General features: G+C 45.5%; 1 protein-coding gene across 22 annotated transcripts in view; it reads right to left on the bottom strand.

Moving 5' to 3' along the window:
* DLG1 (discs large MAGUK scaffold protein 1) overlaps positions 1–17,729 on the bottom strand; it is a 530,809-nt gene that overhangs the window by 19,037 nt on the left and 494,043 nt on the right. For all 22 annotated transcript variants that reach the window (XM_077487456.1, XM_077487444.1, XM_077487440.1 and 19 more), the window contains 3 exons: positions 5,897–6,069; positions 5,683–5,792; positions 93–184 (listed from right to left, as the gene is read on the bottom strand). In XM_077487456.1, coding sequence (XP_077343582.1) covers positions 93–184; positions 5,683–5,792; positions 5,897–6,069 — 375 coding nt within the window. The remainder of the gene's footprint in view (positions 1–92; positions 185–5,682; positions 5,793–5,896; positions 6,070–17,729) is intronic.

Here is a 17,729-nt window from a genome sequence, read left to right on the forward strand (position 1 = left end):
CAGGATGCAATTGTCTGAAACATACACAACCTTTAAAGAATCCTGAAGCCATTATTAACATAGAAGAGAGACATTCTTACTAAATGACAAACCTGTAAAATGCTCTGTGAACTCCTGCTCCAGTTTCATAGCTCTTTCAAATGTTTTCCGGGCTTGATCCTCTGTTAGACGTTTATTCATCTCCCTGCTCGTATACACACAAACCACTGAATTAGTGAACTCTGTTATTGTGATTAACTCTACTTAAAGTGATTGTAAAAGCTCGTTTAAAAAAATAGAAATACATAGCATGTAATACTTAACATCTCTGTGCAGTTGGTTTTGCACAGAGCAGCCCGGTTTCTGAAGTCTCTCTTTGCTGCTTCTAGCCCCTCACTCCTTTGAGTGCCCCTCAGCCAGCAGCTTGCTACAGGGGGCACCCAAGCAGAGTCAGAGCTCGGTGTATCCATTCAGACATGGAGGCCCAACCTGGCCCCACTCCCTATCTCCCAATTGGCTGACTGACAGCCTCGGGAGCCAATGGCGCCACTGCTCTGTCTCAGCCAATCAAGAGGAGTGTCCTGGATGGCTGAGGGGATCGTGGACATCGCTGGAGAGAGATGGGGCTCAAGTAGGTAAATAGGGGGATGCTGCTACACACAGGGTTTTTATCTTAATGCAGTAAGATAAAAAACCTTCTGCCTTTATAACTCCTTTAAGCGTCTTCATGTATTTCTGGATATTTAATGAACACCACATAGTATGGCGAGAGATATAACTTTATATAAATGACTATCAGTAGCGCTTCGATATACAATTAATCCAAAGGTTAAAAATTCCTAAATTATAGCAATCAACCTCAAGGAAATTTGGTTCTAAGAAATCAATACACTGCCAATATGCGTTTTCACTTGGACATGAAAGTAAAAAAAAAAAATAACAATGCAAATTCCAATGTGAGCGAATGTTCCACGACAATAGAAAAAAACTTCCAGGGAGTGAATAAGAATCTAACACATGTATTACAATCCTAGGCTGTATAAGGAAAATGGTGCAGAAGTGTTATGCTTCAAATCCAAACCTACCTTTAGCTGCATGACCAGTCAACAAACTGACCTTACAATGGTGTTAAATTTAGAATCAGAAACAAGAGCTGGATTTTTGTACTTACCTGTAAAATCCATTTCTTGGAGTACATCACGGGACACAGATGACCTATATCAGTGATGGCGAACCTTGGCACCCCTGATGTTTTGGAACTACATTTCCCATGATGCTCAAGCACTCTGCAGTGCAGTTGAGCATCATGGGAAATGTAGTTCCAAAACATCTGGAGTGCCAAGGTTCGCCATCACTGACCTATATTAACCCTAACTTAATGGGTTATGGCGCCAACTATAAGTTATCAAAAAAACAAAAACAAAAAACAGACAGACAGGAAGTCCTCCCCTATATAACCCCTCCCATGAAGTACCTCAGTTTTGTAGCAAACCATGCATCCCTCATGGAGGGGTGGGACCTCTGTGTCTCATGATGTTCTTCAAGAAATGGATTTTAGAAGTACAAAAATGTAGTTTTCTTTATCGTATATCACTGGGCACAGAATGACCATAATAAATCACTGATGTTCCTTCCACCGCAATCCTGTGCAAATAACTGTATTGGAGGTAAAAAAAAAAAAAAAAAAAACTGTTCACACAACATCACCAGGGCATCTACTACCAAAGCCTGTGGATCCCTGGTTCTGGAGACAAACCTGTGAGCTTTGCATTGGACCAGGGCACTAATAGATCCACATCTAGCCTGGCCCTTCGTCAACAAAGTGCCTCGAAGAACAACTGTTGACAACTGAGAAAATCCACCTGCCAGTTCTCTATTCCTGGAATGTGAAATGCAGTTGAGCAGAAACACAGTACTCTGCACAGGACAGAATGAGCCCTGTCTGCTTTTGAGCAACTCAACTGGAGGTGAGCCCCTAATAAATGATACATGCCACAGCTGTGGAACTGTCTGAAAAGACTGCCTGAAAGGTCCTTCAACTTCTTCATCCAATGCCGGGCACCAACAGGGTTGCTCAAAAGGTACAGACAATAGATTGATGAACTTTCCTGTAGAGGCTGAGCTGGCATCTATCAGCAGAACCTTCCCAATAATGTGGAGAAACAGCTTCCCCTATCTCCAGCCCCAGAGGAGAAATCCACAAGTCCATAGACCTGAACGCGCTGAGCCACAGAAAACATGCAAGAGTCCATTGACAGTTCTTCTGTCCCATGCCAACGGGATATTCTGCTGTAGAGAGGCTTAGCACTAAACTGAGCCAATGGAATGGCTTCGAATGAGGCCACCATTTTCCCTAATATTCTCATGCAGAGGGATACCTCAGATCTGTGGGAAGACATCGGATTTCTCAGGTCCACACAGCTCCCTGCCGTTAGAAAAGAATCTTGACTCAACTGTACCAGATCAAGTCCAGATATTCCAGTCTCTGGGTTAGAACAGATGACTACTGTTTGAGATTGAGAACCCAGCCGAACCTCTCCAGAGTCATACTGCAATAGCCATATTGTGCTCCAGAAAGTGAACAGATTGCTCTCTGAGCAATAGAACGTCTTGGTAACCCAGATTTGGTATCCCATGGAAACTTAACAGACCCAAGAGTGGGGCCAAAATCTGCATGAACACCTGAGGAGCCACGACAACCCAAAAAGGCAGGGCCACAAACTGAAAAAACAGGTCCTCGGCTGATGAAGGGAAAAATTGGGATATGCATCAGTTATATCCACCGGAAATCCCCTGGCTGAAATGACGGTACCACTGCCTAGAACTTCTGAACACACAGAACTTGAGTTGAATATTGGCCAGACATTGCCATTTTGTTTTTGGACACTTAAGAGATTTGAGCAAAACCCAAGAAACCACTTGGCCTCTGGAAATGGTATAAGTAGTCCTTGTGAAAACAGGTATTCCAGAGCCTGAAACAACAAAAACCAAATTTACAGATTCTAAAACATTTGAATGCATAACATGTGGCAGAGGAAAATCTTGGAACACCAACCTGTAGCTTGGAGAGATTGTGTAAAAGACCTCCTCATCTGCCACTGCCTTCTGCCATTTCTATGCAAATGCCAGCAACTGTCACCCCACCCAAGCGATTGGGAGCACCCCTTCATAGAGTGGAGAACTTAGAATCTGGCTTTGCTGGCTTAGGGGCCCAGATGAAATTGTTCCTGAGTTCACCAAAAAGACTGTCTACAGGGAGCAGATCCTGAAAAAGAAGCAGACACTGCCCTCTCAAACACTCCTTTTCTTAAGAGGCAAAAGAGAACTCTTACCTCTCAAAAACCTTCGGATATACTGGTCCAAATTCCCCAAGGAAGGAAAAAAATAAAAATAAATAATAAGGAAAAAAACCTGCCAATAACTTATTGCAGGGAAACCTTGCAGATTAAAGCCTGTGCATATATATGGACGAAGTCCCAGGCACAAGATCTGCTTAAAGGAATCCTTCAGAATAAACTCATGGGACAGAAAGGCGGGGGGGGGGGGGGGGGAGCGCGGGGCGGGAGTGCATGCCGAACTGCTGCGAGCACCATTTGCGACACAGAACATTGAGACCCGGGTGGGCCAGGCATATTTCATCTCCTAGTGATTTTTTTACTCCATTGGATACAGCTGTGTGAACCTTTTAGGAGGAACAACACCCTATCAGGGTGAGCCCATTCCACAAATACTAATGAGGGTGTAGGGGAAAAGAACGAGAACGTTACAATGGCCACCAAGAACCCAGAGATGGACACTTTGGAGAGGAAGTCCCAAGTAGTAGCAGATTTAAATTGGTGTGAACGATCTCCGACAGAGAATTCACCAAACTCTTGGAGTCTGACAGACACAATGAATCTGAACCTACTCAGAATCAGACTTTCATCTGTCCTTCAAGTTCTGCTGCATTTACCTCATCATCCACCCAATTCCTTTTCTACGACAGGAGAGCATACAAGAGAAGAGGATACCAGAGAAGAGGATCACCTGCGCTTCTTACTGCCATGCCCTATGGAGGCAACATCCCAGCACAAATTGGCTAAGGCGGCTGACAAATACTTTGTAATAAACAAAGATGATGATAATGAGATCACTGCAGTAACCACACAACCAGACATGTATAGGAGCTCTGAACTATCCTTCACCCCTAGAAAAAAAAAAAAAATCTCATCAGTGGCTCATGTCCAGTGTCTGGATCTGACACATTGCCCTTGTTCCTTTCCCAGCTGTGCTCCCACCTCCCTGCTTTTTGGAAGATTTTAGCTTGCTGACAAATACACCTTGGACCTGAGCCAAAAAACAGGCAAGTGCAAGGTTACCACAGGATACTTCCTCCACAGATGTTACTTATATGTACCCAAAAGTGTGATAATGCCCCATGTCTCATGATGATAGGTGCTCCACAGCAAGGACTGTGACAAATGCTAGATGTCTCTTACATGTAAAATTGCTGCACATAGCCCCCGTGACATCACAAGCGCTGCATGTGCCTGCGTCCCGAAAAATGTGCACGCACCCTAACTGTTGCTCATGCCCCGCAGCCTGGACACACTATGCACCTATCCTACAGTAAAGGAAAAGCAGCCTGAATGCCTAGGAATACTTTCAGCAACCAGAGAACCCCAAGTAAAACTCCATCACAGATCATCACAGCTAGCAGACTCAGACATGCATGCTCTGCCCTCTAGGGGCACCTGAGGAAGGAACAGGCAACGTCCATTCTTCAAACACCAACATTTAGTGGAACAGGTAGGAAGGAACCAGAAGCATACAACACAATAGGGGTGAAAAAAAAAACTCCTGGGAACAAGGCTACCAGGGACTTTCCAATCTCGCTGCAGGTTCTGACCTAGAAAGTCGAGCAACAATCTTTACCCATCATGATGGGCAATGTCACACAGGCCCTTTAGAGACTCAATCCCCCTTTCCTGGGGTACACTACCCTGGACCTGTAGAGCACCCTCCTGGAAACACACTGATCAGTTAACTGTGAAGGGTTCTGTAGTCCAGCACTGAACGGGTGTGTTACAGGAAATCCTCACATGTCAACCTATTCCATCACTGAGGGGCTTTAGCCATAGGAATGGATCCGGAAAGCACCAAACTTCTGATTCCTACTGGAACAATCCTGAGCACATTGTAGTGTTTGTGCAGACAGCTGCACACCTGCGACCATCAACTTCAGACACTGGAGAAGGAACTAACAGTATGGGAGTGTTATATAGGGGAGGACTCCTGTCTTTTTGCGTGTTCATTCACCTATAGGTGGCACATAAACCATTAGGCCTGATTTATACCTATGCATTTTTAGTGCTTTTTACATTTTGCAGATTTGCACTACAGATCGTGTTCCATAGGAAACCATGTTAAATGGACTGTAGTGCAAATCTGCAAAAGCACTAAAAATGCATAGGTGTGAATCAGGCCTTAAAGATTAATAGGGTTCCTCTGTGTCCCACAATGTTCGATAAAGAAATTATGTATATTTTAAAATATTTCTCTTTGAAAACAAAACTTTTAGCTCAAACTTGTTAAGCCTAGCCACTACTTCCATCAGAACTGTTATGTTTGATTAGCAAAGTATACACAACCAACCTACAGCCATAGTGTATTTTGCAAACCAGATAAATATTGGAATGGATTGCCAGTCTACTCAATACTTACATTATATTTTCCACTGATTTAGGCTTGATGAAAATAGCAACTGGGTATAATTGGGCTAACTGTAATCTTTTAATTGCATTTCCAGAAACATCGAGTATGCAGTGCTTTCCCTGGGAAAAAAAAAAAAAAAAAAGAGTAGGTCAGCTCAGAGAGAAAACTAGATAACACACCCATCATTAAATACAGCAAAAAAACAAAAAAAATAAAAACGTACCCTTTCTGCCACTTCTCGCACAGACTGTACACTAGTGCCATACAGGTGATTATTGTATTGACCTGCCTCTATAAACTTGTGATCTTGAATATCCTTTTCCATCTGCTCCCGGGAAGTAACAAAGTGATAATCTCTCCGATCTACTTCATAATCTCGTTTTGGTCGAGTTGTATCTAAAGTAAAATAAACAGATTCACATAAAGGGAAACTATAATGATTGTCGTCAATTACCAGTATATTTTTCTATAAATGTTGAAAGGTTTGAATTTGTCTTTCATATTTCTTAACCACTCATCTACCGCTGTACATCTGAAAATAGCAAAGTGGTGGACGCTTACTTTTGCAATGCAGTTTATACAATGCCTTGCAAAAGTATTTGCCCCCTTGGCTTTTTAATGGATCAGAACACAATAGTCCAAGTTGGTGAAGTAAAATTAGAAAAATATATACATAAAACTATATATGCAAAGAGGGGGGAGTTTTGGGACTTTAAATGAAGCACAATTAAGTACCTCCATCCCGGTAATCAATACGTACAAAAAAAGGGGGAGTGGGACTTTAAATGAAGCACTTGGATAGTAAAAAATAATTTTAACATGTTTGTTTATTTTGATCATTATTCGATAAAAAACTATTTGTTATAAATAAATCAAATTCATAATATATATATAGACATCAATACAATAAAAACATGATATATAGTATCCACATTTGACTGCACATAATAGTAATAATTAAGTTAATAGGGTAATGTGGCATAATGATGCCTATGACAGCATGCCCGACATCGATAGATATATCCACAAGGTAAAAATGCATCCAATAGATGTAAAACAAAATTATATACATAAAACTATTTTTCATAAATAAATAATAATAATACGCACATGCCAATTATCAGTTATCTATTTATATAGCGCCAACAGTTTACGCAGTGCTTTACGATGTATGGGGGGATATCACAATTACAGTACAATACAAATGGTATAGGAGGGCCCTGCTCGTAGAGCTTACACATTCTAAAGTGAGGGGGTGGTGGTACAAAAGGTAATGGCTGCAGAGAATGATTTGATGGGGGTGGCTCGTGGACAGTTAGGTGGATGTGGGATAGGCTTCCCTGAATAAATGAGTTTTCAGGGAACTCTTAAAGGTGGACAGGGTAGGGGCTGAGTGGACAGACTGGGGCAGGGAGTTCCAGAGGATGGGAGAGGCTCTGGAGAAGTCTTGAAGGCGAGCATGAGAGGAGGTAACAAGGGAGCTAGAAAGCAGGAGGTCCTCAGAGGAGCAGAAGGGACGATTTGGGCGATATCTGCAGATGAGGTTGGTGATGTAGATGGGGGCGAGGTTGGTGATGTAGATGGGGGCGAGGTTGGTGATGTAGATGGGGGCGAGGTTGGTGATGTAAATGGGGGCGAGGTTGTGGATGGGCTTGTATGTTATGGCTAGCATTTTGAATTTTACACGGTGGGGTAGGGGAAGCCAGTGAAGGGATTGGCAGAGAGGGGCAGCAGTCACAGAACGATTAGTGAGGTGTATTAGTCTAGAAGCAGCATTCATAATAGACTGAAGGGGGGATAGCCTGCTTAAGGGTAGGCCATTAAGGAGAGAGTTGCAGTAGTCAAGGCGGGAAATAATCAAGGAGTGAACGAGTTGCTTTGTGGTGTCATTAGTCAGGAAGGGTCGAATTCTGAAGATGTTGAGGAGGTGAAGGCGGCAGGATTTAGCCAGTGATTGGATATGGGGGCTGAAGGAGAGGTCAGAGTCAAGGATTACACCCAGTATCCTGGCATGTGTGGAGGGACCAATGGTTGTGTTGTTGATATTAATGGTGAGGTCACGGGGGGGGGGGGGGAATCATGAAATATAACAAATAAGCTCAGTTTTAGAAAGATTGAGTTTGAGGAAGTGGTGTGACATCCATACTGATATGTCATTCAGTAAGTTGGAGATCTGTGAGGAGATTGAGGGGGTGAGTTGAGGAGTAGAGAGATAGATCTGGGTGTCATCGGCATAGAGGTGGTATTGGAAACCATGGGAGTTTATCAACTGGCCCAGGGAAGAGGTATAGAGAGAGAATAGGAGGGGCCCAAGAACAGAACCTTGGGGTACCCCAACAGAGAGGAAGGGGAGCAGAGGAGATGGAGTTGTAAGCGACACTGAAAGTGCGCTGAGATAGGTAGGAGGAAAACAAGGATAAAGCAGAATCACAGAGGCCCAAGGGATGTGTTCACCCCCTTTGTTATGAAGCCCATAAAAAAACTCTGGTGCAACCACTTACCTTCAGAAGTCACAATTAGAGAAATGATGTCCATCTGTGTGCTAGGAGTCACATGATCTGTCCTTACATATACACAGTGGCGGAACTACCACCATAGCAACATATGCGAGCGCTATGGGGCCCGGTGAGGACAGGCGCTGCTGGCGATAGCGGGTGGCTCCGTGGGTGAGAGAGCGGGCGGTCCGCGGCTCCGTGGGTGAGAGCGGGAGGCTCAGCGGCTTCGCGGATGAGAGCGGTCGGTCTGCTGGTGAGAGAATGGGTGGTCCGTGGGTGAGAGCGGGCTGGCCAATCAGGGAACTGGTGGGAGCATAGAGATGACATCTCTCACCGCCCAGCACCCGCCCTGTATCCCTGTAGTGCAGTTCCCTCCACACTGTGCAGGCAGCCAGGAAACAGAGAGATGACATTATCTCTCTGCTGCCTGACTGATAATCTGCTGCCTGACTCTAACACAGCAGGAAAGTGACAGAGCAAGTGACAATCCATAATGTGTGGCAGGCGACGTGGCAAGTGACAATCTGTAATGTGTGGCAGGTGATGTGGCAAGTGAAAATCCGTGATGTGGCAAATAATCCATAATGTGTGGCAAACGACGTGGCAAGTGACAACCTGGGACATGGCAAGTGACAATCCGTAATATGTGGCAGGTGACGTAGAAAGTGACAACCTGGATGTAGCAAGTGGACAATCTGCAATGTGTGGCAGGTGACATTTCGCAACGTGTACAAGGGACAATCTGCATCTGGTGGCAGGCGATGATGGCAAGTGACACGCATAACATGTGGCAGGTGCTGTGGCAAGTGAAAATCTGTGACGTGGCAAGTGAAAATCCATGACGTGGCAAGTGAAATTCCGTAATGTGTGTTAAGTGACAACCCGGGACGTGGCAAGTGTCAATCCGTAATGTGTGGCAAGTGAAAACCCAGGACGTGGCAAGTGTCAATCCATAATGTGTGGCAAGTGTCAATCCATAATGTGTGGCAAGTGACAATCTAGGACATGGCAAGTGACTATCCGTAATGTGTGGCAGGTAACGTGGCAAGTGACAATCCGGGACGTGGCAAGTGGACAATCCGCAACATGTGGCAGGTGACATTCCGCAACGTGTGACAAGTGACAATCTGCATCTGGTGACAGGCGATGATGGCAAGTGACACGCTCAGGGATCCCACTGATTTTGCATTATGGTGAGTTGGACCATTTAGTTTTATATAACAGAACAGAAAAAGGTTAGACGGCATGGAGGTCTGCAGTGTGTGCCCTTCAGGGGCTGCATACAGTATACTGCATACTTTGTTGTTCAAAATGAATATAAGCTGTTGCCTGGGTACTGTGTCACATGGGTGTGGTAGTCTGTTGTTCAATGGCATTAGTTATTTATTTTTTGTGGGGGTGGGGGGCATACCTCATTTTGCTTTGGGGCCCTGTGATTTCTAGTTACGCCCCTGCATATACACACCTTTTTGAAAGGCCCCACAGCCTGCAACACCCTAAGCACAAGAGGCACCACTAACCAAACGCTGCCAGGAAGACCAAGAAACTCTCCAAACAAGTAAGGGACAATGTTGTTGAGAAGTACAAGTCAGGGTTAGGTTATAAAAAACAATATCCAAATCTTTGATGCCTAGGAGCAGCATCAAATCTATCATAACCAATTAGAGAGGCAGCACAGAGACCTAAAGTAACCAGGGAGGAGCTGCAGAGTTCCACATCAGTCTTCAATCTTTGAGGATCCCTAGGAGCACCATAAAATCTATCATAACCAAATGGAAAGAACATGGCACAATAGCAAACCTGCCGAGACAGCAGCAGAGACTGGAGTATCTGTACATAGGACGACAATAAGCTATACACTCCATAGAGTTGGGCTTTATGGCAGCGTGGCCAGAAGAAAGAAATGTATGGAGGAAGGTGCTCTGGTCTGATGAGACAAAAATTGAACTTTTTAGCCACCAAAGAAACCGCTATGCCTGGCACAAATCCAACACATCACCCAAAGAACACCATCATGCTGTGGGGATGTTTTTCAGCAGTTGGGACTGGGAAACTGGTCAGAGTTGAGGGAAAGATGGATGGTGCTAAATACAGGGATATTCTTGACCTATACCACTCTGTTTGATTTGAGGCTAGTCACCTTTCAGCAGGACAATAACCCCAGACATACTGCTAAAGCAACACTTGAGTGGTTAAGGGGAAACATTTAAATGTGTTGGAATGGCCTAGTCAAAGCCCAGACCTCAATCCAATAGAAAATCTGTGGTCAGACTTAAAGTTTGGTGTTCACAAGCTCAAACCATCCAACTTGAAGCTGGAGCAGTTTTGCAAGGAGGAATGAACAAAAAATCCCAGTGGTAAGATGTGGCAAGCTCAGAGACTTATTCAAAATGAGTTGGAGCTGTGATAGCTACAAAAGGTACAAAGTATTGACTTTAGGGGGGTGAATAGTTATGCACATTGACTTTTTCTGTTATCTTGTCCCATCTGTTTTTTTTTAAAGATATTTTTTATTAGGTTTTAGACAAACCAACAAACATAGAAAACAAAAACAACAAAGTAAAAAAAACAAAAAACAAAAAAAAAACAGCAATAGTACCAGATAGTCTAATCATAGAGAGGTATACAACATTAGGCAATATACTCAATCATAGAAAATTACACAGACATCAGTGCAAAAGATATAACATAGGCATAATGGTATAAAGTGCAAATATGCTACTAGGTCAGGGCAAGTGCGTGTGACCAGATATTAGAGATCTTTGGGGCACAGCACATCAATGGACAACTGAGGGTGGTACAATCAGCACTAGGGTTAGTCGACTAGCCAACCATTTACCCCAAATTTTGTAAAAGGTTTTGTTCCTTTTCCGGAGTTCAAAAGTCAGCTTACAAAGTGGGATGGAGTCATTAAGTTTTATCCAGAAGGATTTCAGAGGGGTCTGTGCACCCTTCCAGGATATTAGAATAGATTTTTTGGCATAAAAATGGAGTTTGCGAAGCAGTCTCTTGGCATGGGCAAATCGCCAAAGATGCCCAATAGGCAATTCTTTAGGTCTCCCAAATGTACTCCACCCCATGTCAGTGAGGTGAAAGCACCCACTTCCTCACAGAAATCCTGGACCATTGGGCACTCCCAAAAGCAATGTAGAAAGTCGGCCTCCTGGCGACAGCTGCAAAAACAGGCAGCTGAGGGCAAGAGACCCATCTTGTGCAATCTGGCCGGGGTGAGGTGGGTCTGGTGAAAAATCTTAATCTGAATGATGCAGTCCCTGGAGGCAATAACAGAGGTTTTATATGTATCACTGAAATCTGCCCAGTCTTCGTTCAACAAAGACATGTCCATTTCCCTTGTGCTTTATGAAACCTGGGGTTAAAGTCAGACATTAGGGCTGCATAGTAAGTGGAGACTAGTTTAGTGGGGTCCGAATGTCTGAGTAGTTTTTCCAATGGGGGAAAAGTCAGTGGGGTCGTCCAGGGAGCCAAGCTGGTCATGGCTCCCATGCCTGAGCTGGTAGAATAGGTACGATCTTGGTAGGTCAAAGTCTAAGCGTAGTTGGGAGAAGGTTTTAAAACCCTGGGCATTGTACAGGTGGCATAAATATTTAACCCCCTTGGAGTACCAGTGATTGGGGTCTGGGAGGGAAAACAATTCCTGAAGATTGGGGTTGAACTACAGGGGGTTATTTGGAGATTTTAGCCAATTATGTTTGGATATTTTTGTGACAATATAGCGGAATAATGAAAGAGGTGTTAAGTATAGAGATACCAGGGTGGTCAGGGACTCTGCCTCTATAAATTACATTATGCAGGGTTTCCAGGGAAGATGCAATAGCCCCTTCTGTGGAGAAGTAGGCGTTAGCTGGGGCTGGGCACAACCATATCTCTCTAAACCATTAGGTACAGGGGGTTAAGATAACCAACATATTATATATATATATATATATATATATATATATATATATATATATATATATATACATATACATAAACAACATATATATACATGAAAACGTGTGTGTATATATGTTGGTTACCTTAACCCCCTGTACCTAAAGCATACTATATACCCTACTTTATACTAAATCACCATGGGTCCATTCCCCATCCACGTACCATCTGGTTGTGCTCATATGTATATCATTTGTTTTTTGTCCAGACCTACTAAACATATTTTTTGTCACATAGGTCTCCCCACCCCCCCCCCCCCCCCCTCCCCTTCAAGTCCATCCCCTTTCCTCGTTCCCTTCACCCATTAGAATACTATCTACCGCCCTCCGCATTTACCAGCAGCTTCTTCTCATAATTAAAGTGGAAGTAAACTCCCCTATCGTTTTCAGCCAAGGAAGCTGCCACCTTTGCCTCCGTTCAATCTTCAACTGCTATGGTGCTGCACATGTGATTCGTTATGACACCAGCCATTGGATGGTTTGATAGTTTGGCTGAGAGCACAACCAATGTGCAGTTAGCATTCCCGACATGCCTTTTTTTTTTTTTAACTGTTTAAATCCATGGGTTTACTTCAACTTTAACACCCACGCTTCCATATACATTCCGCAATCATCAGTCATCTTTTTCAATTTTTACTTTCTTGATATACACACTTCCATATATCTAATACATTCTCCCCTCCTGTGTGTGGGACATTTTGATTCCCACACACACTAGTACATTCCTCCGACGCAGTCTCATACCATCTGACTGCATTTGACCGGTTCCCATGACCACGTCTCCTCCTCCGACGCTGTCCCATGCCACACCATTGCGCATGACCGGTCCCTATGGCCACCTCTATTTTCCCAATGTAGTTCTATACCATGCCATTGCGCATGACCAGTTCCCACGGCTACCATTACCTTCTCAGACGCAGTGCCACACTACATCATTGCGCATGACAGTTCCTATGATCGCCGTACATGGCCCGCCAATCACACTCCACCCTCCCCTCTATTTATAGTTTACCACAACCAACTGCTAGAGCCTGAGGAAGGAGCACACATGCTCCGAAGCGCCGCTCATTCCAGCCCGTTCCCGGAAGCCGCAGCATCAGTATACAACAAGAGCAGGGGTATTACACCAATCGGCCGCGCTCTGACCATCCTGAATCGCCATGGAATACACTGTACCGCCGACACCTTTGTACTGCAGCTTCCATGATCTGTGCTCCACAGGGATATACAGATGAACCCTTTATTATTGATGTGCCTGTACACCACTATTTACATGTGAGTGTTTTTAATCTACATAATAAATTTGTTTTAACTTAATCGCTGCACTTAGAGGGTGCCGTCTCTTTCTCCTGTTTTTTGTTCTCTTAGAGCTTCTTCTCGCTTTAAAGACTGGCAGCCCACTAGTGTACAGCTCTGATAAAAACTATTTTATGGACCAAAAATATCGGTACTTGCCTATTACTGATGCCCATTATCCTGCCTATTTTTTTTTGGGCTAAACCCCAGAGTGCGCCATATTACCCCTCATCTATGTTGCTATCACTGATGGCACCCTGGGCAGTGCTAATATGTGGAATGGAAATGGGAGAATGGTCAGGTCTAGTCAGGTATGCCAAGAGACGCCCGGCTTTGTTGCCATATTCAAATGATTTTTGAGTAACATGTAGCATGCGTTTCTGCGCGAGATCTAGCAGACGGCGTTCATACTCCATGCAGCTCAGTAGCCATGCCTCCCGTGTGTTGGAGGCAGGGCTAGAGGCGTAAACAGACTCTGCATGAACCATAACCGTTTCAAGTTCATCCATGAGCATCTGATTATTTTTGTGTATAACCCCCGTGATGGTCATAAAAGTACCCCTCAATGTTGTCTTAAATGCTTCCCATTCATCCACCTTGTGCATCTTGTCCTCCAGCCAGCAAGGGTTCAGGCGCCAAACAGTGGGTCCCAAGCCTGGGAGGAGGGAGGTCCACAGAGAGAGGGGTATGATCCGAAACCCCATGGGCAAATATGATACAGCGAAGACCACTGGAAGGATCTTGGCTGGGGAAAACGCCATATCCAACCTGAACATGGTGTGGAAGGAGTCCGAGTGACAGGAGAAGTGGCATACATCCGGGTGTTTCCAGTGCCACACTTCTGTAAGGCCATGGACTTGGACCCAGTCCACAAAGGAGGGGAAGGGCCTACCCCCACCCACCAGGCGGTCCATTGCTGGATCCAAGATAGCATTAAAGTCTCCCACATATAGCAGGGGGTCTATTTAATAGCTGAAGTAACAATTTGGAGAGTACCTCCACTGAAAATGGGGGGGGGGGAATAGCGCTGACACATTTTCGCCTATTTATGTGATGTAAATGTTCTACAATGTAAGCCTATGGACAATTCTATGGCTTAGTATTTGGCACCATCTATCGGTCATATACAGGAAGTGGACTGTGATAACTTTGGTTTTTCTTAAGTGTTGAACACGATACAGGAAGTGACTGTTTTTGTTTAGGTTGACCCTTTTACCCAGGAGGCTTGATGACCTACGCATGAATGCTTTCTCTAGCAGTGCATGCTGGGTAGGACATAAAAGGACCCCGAGCGGCCATTTTAGGTCTCTTGGGATCGCGTGGCCAGCCTGTGAGCAACGTCTACAGCTTGTGTGAGTGACCTGACGGTGCAGGAGTCACAGTGACCGGATTGGAGACATCGAGAGACACTCGTTTGAGCATTGGAAGATCGGGTTCACCCAGCATAGTGGAACGGAGCCAGTTGACGAAAGAGCAAGCTACAGTCACCGGACCCAGGCTACTACATGGAGTTCCAATCCAGTTGGTGAGCGGGTCACAACCCACAGTTTAACTTTTACACGCAGATAGACTCCTACACAGGCCTCACCTGGGATTTATAGTTCCGCAAAGGAGGAGCTGAATAACCGACACTGAGCAGGTTTGAGGCCTATCTACTGTGACGTTTCTACGTTTTTTAACATAGTTACTAAAGCTACACCAGGAGCACCTTTACCTCAACCTAACTTACTTTAATCTGTGGATTACAAAGAGTTACTTTGGCTAGCAAAGATAAGAAGATCAAAGACTAACTACTTTAAGTGAGATCTCACGCATAGTTTTAAAAGTAGGGGGAGCTCCCAGCTATAAGTATATATCTGTTGTTTGCAATTGTTTATGTTGAAATTCATTGTACTGTCGTCCTATGTTGGGGTGACAGCACAATTACTGTAATCACCTTTGAAATATATTCACAGTAAAATATATCTGGTTAAGTATCCAGTTGTGTGGAGTGTTTTCTCCCAGCAGGCCAGCAAATCCTGGGGTAACAATATAGGTATATTGCATTACATTATATTGTACTGTATTTCACCACAGCTGTGTCAAGGGGACTAAGTCAATTCGGGGGGGTTTCATTAGCAGAGTGCAGGCCCAAATCAAATTCAGCCACTCCTTCGGGGGTAAGTGCTACATATGTTCAACAAAGTAAAAGTCACTGTGGATATTTGTAGAGTAAGAATAAATCGCCCATCAGGGTCAGTTTTAAGCTTTATCACCTCAGCTGGAAGAGATTTGGCTAATATGATAGAAACCCCTCTGGAATAATTAGTGTGGGTGGCATGGTAGGAGTTCGGCAACCATGGGCGTTTTAAAGCCTTTATTTTGGAGCCTGTGAGGAGAGTCTCCTAGAGGCAAATAATATGGGGGCGACGCTTTTTCAACACCGAAAAAAACAGGGATCTCTCATCCTCTCTCATTCAGACCCCTAGTGTTCCAAGAGACTATCCTCAGAGGCTTCACCATAACAAATTATACAGTAGTAAACAAGCACGGATAAACATGAAAACCAGTACATAAATGACCCCAAAGGCTGTGTCCCATGAAGCACATACAGGCACATGAACAAAAAAGTGCGTGGATCTGCCATCAGGAGAGTGTGAGCCAAAATTAAACAGAAAAAACTTTCCCAATGGGGGGGAGGGTTGTGGGGGGTAAAAGAAAATCAGAATGGGAGAAAAAAAGAAAAACCATCAACAAAATCCCATAAAACCTTAGCCTCACTCCCCGCTCGACCATCCTAAACACAGCAAGCCTTGGTTCCCAAACCAACAGACCTCGTGGGGGTCAAAAAAGAAAAAAAAAAAAACTGTCCTGTGATGAAATAATGTTCAAAAAAAGAGGAAGAAACCTAGAGGGGCAAACAGGCAAGTCACAGTAACCTGTTCCCCAAGCTAGGCGTGTAGTCTGGCCAAGGGGATAAAGTGGTAGGAGGAAGAAAATACATCAGACGTTGTAGATTACCACAGAGGCACAGGATACACTTAGGCCGCGTACACACGGGCGGACTGTTCGCTCAACTTTGTCCGCTGAACAGTGTTTCAGCGGACAGTCCGCTCGTGTGTGGGGCTTCAGCGGACAGTTTGACGAACAAAGTTTTTCGGAAATTCCGAAAAACTGTCCGCTGAAACTTGGTTTGAGCGGACAGTCCGCCCGTGTGTAGGCCACTTTCGAAATGAGCAAACTGTTCCCGCTCGGAGGAAAGTCTGCTCATTTCGAGCACGTCTCCAGGTAGGCGGGGCCCGCAAAGGAGACGTCGCGGGCCCCGCCGCCTGGTATGGACTTAAAGGGGAACCCCAAATCGGCGTGGGGGTCCCCCCAAAGTCCACAACAGACCCTTGTCCGAGCACGCTACCCGGCCGGCCAGGAAAGGGGGGCGAGCGAGCGCGCCCCCCCTCCCGAGCCGTACCAGGCCGCGTGCCCTCAACATGGGGGGTGCCTTGGGGAAGGGGGGGCCGCGCGGCCCCCCCACCCCAAAGCACCTTGTCCCCATGTTGATGAGGACAAGGGCCTCTTCCCGACAACCCTGGCCGTTGGTTGTCGGGGTCTGCGGGCGGGGGGCTTATCGGAATTCGGGAGCCCCCTTTAATAAGGGGGCCCCCGGATACCGGCCCCCCACCCTATGTGAATGAGTATGGGGTACAATGTACTCCTACCCATTCACCTGTAAAGTAAAAGTACCCAAAAAAAAAACACAACACACGAGATAAAATATTTTATTGCACAGCTCCGGGGGTCTTCCGTCTTCGGGGGTCTTCTCGCCGGACTCCTCCGCTATCTTCTTGTAGCTCTTTTGCTAGCGGAGGAGTCCGGCTTTCTTCCTCCCCGCCGCCGGCCTCTTCTCCCGACTTCGGGGGTCTTGTCCCCCTCTTCGGTTCTTCTGCCGGGCCACCGCCTGCAAAAGAGCTATAAGAAGGCGCGGTGGCCCGGCAGAAGAACCGAAGAGGGGGACAAGACCCCCGAAGTCGGGAGAAGAGGCCGGCGGCGGGGAGGAAGAAAGCCGGACTCCTCCGCTAGCAAAAGAGCTACAAGAAGATAGCGGAGGAGTCCGGCGAGAAGACCGGTCTTCTGTCGCCGCCGCCTTCCGTTCTTCTGCCGGGCCACCGCGCCTTCTTATAGCTCTTTTAGAGGCGGTGGCCCGGCCTTCTGTCGCCGCTGTCGCCTTCCGGTCGCCTTCCGTTCTTCTTCTTCTTCTTCTCCAGGTGATGTTGACACGTCGCTCTCTCCGTCCGGAATGCCAGAGCCGCGCTGTGCGGCCACTTATATAGTGACAATGGGG

Source organism: Lithobates pipiens, unplaced genomic scaffold, assembly GCF_037356315.1.
Source record: "Lithobates pipiens isolate NorthernLeopardFrog02 unplaced genomic scaffold, aLitPip1_a1.2 Scaffold_18, whole genome shotgun sequence".
Taxonomy (NCBI): domain Eukaryota; kingdom Metazoa; phylum Chordata; class Amphibia; order Anura; family Ranidae; genus Lithobates; species Lithobates pipiens.